We start from the raw sequence: 7,031 nt of genomic DNA on the forward strand, positions 1-7,031 counted from the left end.
AAGGTGCTACGGTTGACCGAACACCAGCAATAGCTCAGCCTTACCCCAGCCACGCCGCGAACTCTTCTCCTCTTGTTTTTCTTTGTGTATTCTTAAACTTTCACGTCATCTCTCCCCTCATCCTGGCTTGTGTCTCGCTCCTCGCTCGGCTCCTCTCTGCTCTGCTGCTGACAGCCAGCTGTTGTCTCTGCCTTTTTTTTGTTGTTGGTTGCCCTGGAGATACGAAGTTTCGTGTTACATGTGTGCCGGAGAGGGAGGGCGGGCGGCGAGGAGCCACCGCAAGCGGAGCCAGCCGCGGGTGCAAACTGCCGAGCGCCCGGCTGCCGGCACTTGTTGCTCGCTTCCTCTGTGCATCTCCTCCTAGCAAGGTCTTGTCTTTTCTTCCTTTTAATTACAGCTTTTTCTGGAGTGGGACTTGAACTGATTCTCTCCTTGCGATAGTTTGGGTGTATGTTAAAGCAATTAACTTTTCTTTATGCTGCCCAGTTTCCTTGCGACTCCCGGGGGAAGGAGCTTTTCTCTTGTGTTCTTTGAAGGGGCAGAGCAAGAAATGACAAGGACAGTGCAGCACGGTCTGCCACTGACGGGGAGCAGGGCTGATGCTGGCGTGGTGAATTAGCTCTGTGCCCTTGGCCAAGTCATTTACTCTCTTGATGCCGTGGTTTTTGCTTCTTTTGTACTGGGGACCGCTGATACCCACTGTCTTGTCTCAGAGGGTTGTTGAAGTTCAGCTGATACTACAAGGGATCCAGTCCTTCAGACAGGTGCAAGATTATAATTCCTCATCAAGCTCATAATTTGCTCTCCTGTTTGATAAAGCTCATTAAATGGCTTTTGTTCAGCAACTGGCATCTACATAAATAATTTGTCCTCATATGATTTTTGTCTTTTTAATGCTTTCATTTCTTGGCTTTACTCCAAGACTTGCTAGGGGTTTTTTTGAGGGAGCTCTTCTGATGAGGCCATGTACCCTTCTTCGGCTCATATGAGGAAATGCTTTTTTCTGCTGTATTTTGGGAGAGGCAGAGCTGCTTTTGGGGTGTGTGACTTTGCTCCTTCTCTGACTGTCCATCTGTTTCTACTAATTGCAGGAATAGGGCTCCAGTTTTACTTGGTGTACAAAAGCAAGGAGTACCAAAAGGAGGCATGGTGTAGGCAGCCATGTGGTCAGTTTAGCACTTTCCTGAAATGTATTGCCACAGACAAAAACACATTAATAAGCTTGATTGTTATTTGCTCTTCATCCTATCCCATGATGTCAAATCAGAGTAGGATGTCTCAAATGAAATAATGATTTTGTTTAGACATTTTAAACACCAATGGTCAGCTCATACATACTCCTGTTGAAGGGTGGGGGAGGCAAATAATACAGTTGCATATTTAAAAGATGAAATAATTTTAGGACATGTATACTAATACAAACTACCATTAATTTATGTAAATCAGCTCTCCATCTCGTGGGCGTTAGTCAGGTGCTCGTGTGACTCGGGAAATTTTCCCACCACATGTCAATGCATAACCAACTATGTTTCAGGACCTCTTGTGTTCAGTTAAGCATTAATCCCGTGGTTACCCCCAGCATCCCTATTGGTAACTCTGGTTTTGGCCTTTTGACTCTTAATTATTAGGACTGCAATCTTAGTTCTGCAACTGAATTACTGTTATGACCCAACTCATGAGCACTATTGGCTAAAGTGGGGCTGTGACCCTGATTTGGGTAATTCTGCAGGAAGATACAGGCAGTTGCAGGAGGCTGGACGGAAAGAGCTTGGCTTTACAAGCCTGATGGGTTAGAAACTAGAACCTCTCTAAATTCCAGTGACTTCAGAGCCGATCTCCGCTTTGACCAGCGCCTTCCCTTGGGGCATCTCTCATTTTCATTAAGGGACAGAGGTGTGTGTGGATGTCCCTCCCCAGCATAAGCCTGGTGAGTGGGCTGTAGGAGTGAGGAGAGGGCTTGACCATTACTGTATGCCTGGGTTAACTCTCATTTGGATCAGTGCGCATGAAAGAAAGAGACATGGACTAATGAGAATGCCTGCCTGTTTTCTTTTGGGGAAACAAAAAGCTGACTTGCAGCTCGCTGACATTTCTATAGTCACGTTGCATTGGCAGGACAGGCAGCACCAGTAGTTCTTTTGGAAAGGCAGGACAAGGGGATCGAATGTGTTGCCCCATCCCGGTCCCCCCACCCTTCCCCACCATGTGAAAGAAGCTCTTTCTTCGAGTGCAAGATGAGAGTGAGTCAGTGCGGCTCTGCAGGGGGATATAAAGCCAGCTTTGTAGTAGCCCTCTCTAGGCTTTCAGTGCCCTGGACCGTGCAGTGCAACGTCACCCTGTTGCAGCCCTCCTTACCTGAGCAGCGCCAGGTCCTTCGGGCTTCAGCACACACATTTCATTGCTCTGGTGACAGTAGTCTGTAACCTGCTGCTTTGCTGGTTCACTTGCTCTTCTGCTTGGTAAATTAACCTCCCAGGCCGTGGGAATGAGTGGGCCAGCTGCTGCTCTAGACCCTTGCAGGGTTTGTTTGTGATGCTTCGGTAGACATGCAGTTATGTTCCCCCCAGACATACACACACATGCACACAAGTTAAGAAGCAAACTGCATTTGTTAGATCTCTGGCAAGTTCAGACATGCCTTAAAGGGTTTAAAATAAGAATAAATGAAGTGCTCACTCTCTTACTTTTCCCCTCTGTGACCCACTTTTTGCAGATGAGGGTGGTAAGCCAAATAGGGCACTCCTTGGTAGAGAGGAAAAATCTCCACTTTGTTCTTCCTTGCAGTAAAATAATTCTCTTCTAAAATTACTCTTGTTGATGCTTGTCTGCAGGATTTGATCTCTAAATGCCTGATGAAGTAAGTGTTTCTGTGTATCTAGTATAGCATTTTGATTAAGAGACAACTGGCCACCCCTGCTGTGAAACCCAAGTTTTAAAAAGCTCCTCTAAATTCTGCCCACTTTCTTAAAAAAAGAAAAAAAAGTATCCGCCTGGTTCTTCTTTATCTAGCGAAATCAGTGTCTTCACTGGTTTAAGTTAGGGAGTGTTCTAGAAGAGAATTACTTCCTGCCTGTATTGCTAATGAGCGTATCTCTGTCACCAAACTCTTTTTTACATACCCAAAAGCACTGATATCTGCCAGAAATCATTTGAAGATTCCTGGAAGAATCTAAAAATCTTCACATGGCTAGTTTGCTAAGGCTGGTAGAACTGGTTGTGCAATGCTGTATGAGCAAGTGGACTGGTTTTCATGGAGGTAGAACTCTACCCGAACTTAGGCTGCATGCGTTAGCATATCGAGACCCAGGCTGTATTATCTGAATAGTGCTCCCTTGTGACCTCAGTCTGGACTCCATGTCTGTGACTTAATTTACATTCCTGTTTCTTCAAATGTGGATTTGTTCACCTTCAAACCACAAACAATAAAATTAGAAGCTCTCCACTGTGAAATATACAGAACTACTCTGAACTCTGAGGGATCAACAGGACCTCTTTACATATTTACCCTAGAGACATTCTGATTGGACATGGAATATATTTGGCCAACAATGCAGAATTAATAACTGCATATTTCATCCACCACGCCTTTTGCAGATCTCAAAGATCTGAAAGCATTTAGCAGAAGAGATTAACACCACTGTTTGTTTTACATGTGCGGAAGTGGAGGCAGAGAGACCTTAAGCAGGGTGCCAGGAACAGAACCCCAGTTCTGCTCCAGGGTTTAATTCCTGTGATTCCTACTGGAATAGGCATTCTCTGCAAAAAAAGGCTCCTTTATCAAAAGACACCTTGCGTTTGGAGGGTGGAGTTCTTGTCAATAAAAATAATTACCAGTCATTTTCCCTTTTGTTTCCTAGATGTCGCCATGCTGCTATAGCGAAATACTTTGGCGATGTCACCCCACCTTGTAACAAGTGCTGTGATTACTGCAAGAACCCGGGGGCAGTGAAAAGGCAGCTGGAGTCACTGGAGCGCTGCACCAACAGCTGGAGCAAAACCTGCATTGGGCCCACAGGTTCCTCCTGGGATAGCTATGACCCAGAGCTGTATGAAGGCGGGAGGAGAGGTTGCAGAGGTTTTAGCAGGTCTGTACTTGGTAACTCAAACTCAGCTCATAGAAGCTATCAGAGAGAAGAGAGTATCTCCCAGCTGCAGGCCCAGGCATTCCTATTTTCAGCACATGTTTCTGTGTGGTGGTATTTTCCTGTAACTTCCTGGCAGCAGGAGCTGGAATTTCATTTTCCACACACTTTGGCAGCCTTGATCACATTCGTGTCCCACAGAGCCAAAAGCTGTTTTGACTGACCTAAGAATTGCCCTGCAGAATGTAATTGGTTCAAGAAACTAGCCTGAAATTTTTTGAAAGCAGTAAGTGGGCTCAGCCTGCTCACAGTCACAAGGATCAAAAATGTTTAAATTGAGACCAATGTGACAGCAAAGTATGACACAATCCAGAGTTCATTCCTGACTTAGTACGGCTATCTGTGGCCCAGCAGGCTGGAGGGCCACTTGACAGGACTTAGTCATCACAGAGGATGTAGTGGAGTGCCAGCACCAGCTTCTTCTGCAGATTGCTAAATTTTAGTGTTTCCCTGTCAGGCTGACAGCAAAGGGAAGATGTGCAGTGGGAAACGTAATTAATTCTGTAAAATGCTTGGCAGTGTGGAGATGACTTCTCTTCCTCCTCGTTCTCTGGCTGAGTTGCAGCGACTGTGCAGCTCTGCCAGGATGCAAGTTTCACTGCTTGCACTGCCCGTGAAGCTCTGCCAGGATGTGCAGCGCTGTCGGCTGGCCTAGCCCTCTGCTTTACCTTAAACAGCTTGAGACTGGTAGGTTTGTTCTTCAGACAAGTCCAGCTGAGTCAGAGGAAACTAGTGTACTTGTGACCTAAGCCCGTGTTTGATCTCAGGACCTGAGAAGACATGGCCAGTGCTGTTGTACAGCACACTGTTTGCCACTTGATTTATTGAACCTCTCCATTACTCGGTTGTAGCTTTGCCTTGGAAGTTGTAACGGTCAACAGCCTTAAAGCTCTGATTTGTGATACCTGGAAGTTTTGCCTGTGACAGCTGTGGAAGGCAGTAAACTCTTGGGCTACATCTGGCGAGAATCAGTTGCTGCATTTCAGTGTATAAGTGATGGGGATTTCATTTAATACAACAGCCTGTGAACAACTGAGGCTGAGGAATGGATGCTTTGCCCTTTCTGCCATCTCTGCTCCAAAGGCAGTAATGACTGACAGATGGGGGTACACGACACGAGACAGTGACTCCTCAACTCCAGGGGAGAAGCTAGCAGAGCTTCTGAAATGGAGTCCTCCATTCTCAGAGCACTAGTTATGTACTACTAGTTCATGCTACTGCTTACTAGTTCATGGGATTAACAAATCCCATTCATTTTTGGAGGACACTTACTACTGTCCAGGTTGAAGGATGGTAGTGAAACTAAAAGCTAAGGCTTGTTCAGAAAGGATGTGAAATACATCATCTTCTGTAAATACTGGGATGACCTAGGCTTTCCAAAGCTTGTCCCCCAGTTAATGCTACAGCTACAGAAATGTTTGTTCCTCTTGTTTTCCTGCCTTATCCAGGTATGATGAAGAAAGCAGTGGGAATGGGGATGAAGCCAATGAAGAGAGTCGGAAACGGGAATGGAATAACTTCTACAAAAAGCAGATGAGTCTTCGCAAAGTGAGTTGGTATCCCTTTGCAAGAGATTCACAGATTGTTTGCTGTGAGGTTGTCTTACAGATATAAAGGCTTCCTTGCACTAATGAAAGTAAATTATTGCATCTTGCTGTTGCTTGTTCTGTTTTTTTACTTTTTGTACCTCTGCTTTTGCTGTGTTCTCCATACTCTGGGTCAGTCCCATAATGTGAAGGAACACAGCTTATTTGTGTACTGATTTCTCTGCAGTGCTAATCAAGAGGATCCTGTTGTCTTTAATACCTCTGATATTAGGAAAAACAGATTTCCCCATTCAGCTTCTTTTGCATATTCCTATAGCAAAGTGAACTTTCGGCTTTGATTCTCATCCTTTTTCTCCTTTCCCCCATTTTGGTGCCTTTTCAGTACCTTTGTAACTTCAGCATTAACTTTCCCTGGAGCAGGGGTATAAAATGTGTCTTTTGTCCTTCTAGACCTGCATGTGTGTTGCAGGAATGGAAATGTTTGACTGATCTTTGTTTTCTTCCAGGGCAAAGAACCAGAAAAGGAAGATTTTGTTCCTCCAAGTAAATATGTTCTTTGATTTATAGTGGGATTTCTTTGGGAGAAGGAAGTCTTGTATTTTGCAGCTGCATGTAATTTATATAGCATCAACACTGGAGGTATCAATCCCTAGGCACAGAGGTTAGGCTTTTGGCTGTGAAAGCTTGGCTGGAGGAGATGGATCAGAGTTTAGCTTTGGTTGGGGTGAAGATATGGAATGCATCTCTCTGAACAATTTTTCCAGATAAGCAAGAGAGAAGGAAAACTCTGTCGAACCTGACTTTGTAGGCTATTTCTGCAGTGGTTATGCAGCATTATTCAATTAGGCTATAAGGAAACTGCTGAAAAACTTTGCCATTTTTAACTGTGCTACTTGAGGCCCTGTCTAGCAACACAGTACTTACACTGGTAGTTCATGTTACTCTATTCAGCCTCTTTATTTTTGGTTGATATTGCGGGGAGTGGAAAAGGGTTGCGTTTCTTAAGAACTGGGATTCCTTGAAAAAGGGTTTCCTGAGATGGGGAGGTTTTGGAAATCTGTTAGTCATAAACTAGCAAAGTAGAAGTTCTCATCCAGAGAGAAAAATCTCACTTCTGCTTCTGCCTACTCTTTTGGAGATTGCAGCTTCTCCAGGTAAAAAGGGTGACTGTAGTGGTCCTTGGGGTGACTATGCAGGGAGGAGCATGCCAAGCAGTACTGGACTGGCACCCTCCCAGTGCCAGTTGAGATGTTCTCCATCAGCCCCAGCTCTGCTATGACGCCTTTTCCAAATGTCTCTTCTGTGGTAGGTGCAGACTGCCCCTTGAAGGATGCCTTCAGCA

The 7,031-nt window shown here is 45.1% G+C and overlaps 1 protein-coding gene across 1 annotated transcript in view; it reads left to right on the plus strand.

Moving 5' to 3' along the window:
* The window catches only part of RECQL5 (RecQ protein-like 5), a 37,183-nt gene that overhangs the window by 25,346 nt on the left and 4,806 nt on the right, over positions 1 to 7,031 (plus strand). The window contains 4 exon segments of the mRNA XM_009583440.1: positions 3,858 to 4,085; positions 5,591 to 5,690; positions 6,196 to 6,232; positions 6,999 to 7,028. Coding sequence (XP_009581735.1) covers positions 3,858 to 4,085; positions 5,591 to 5,690; positions 6,196 to 6,232; positions 6,999 to 7,028 — 395 coding nt within the window.

The sequence above is a fragment of the Fulmarus glacialis genome, unplaced genomic scaffold (assembly GCF_000690835.1).
Source record: "Fulmarus glacialis isolate BGI_N327 unplaced genomic scaffold, ASM69083v1 scaffold36248, whole genome shotgun sequence".
Classification (NCBI taxonomy): domain Eukaryota; kingdom Metazoa; phylum Chordata; class Aves; order Procellariiformes; family Procellariidae; genus Fulmarus; species Fulmarus glacialis.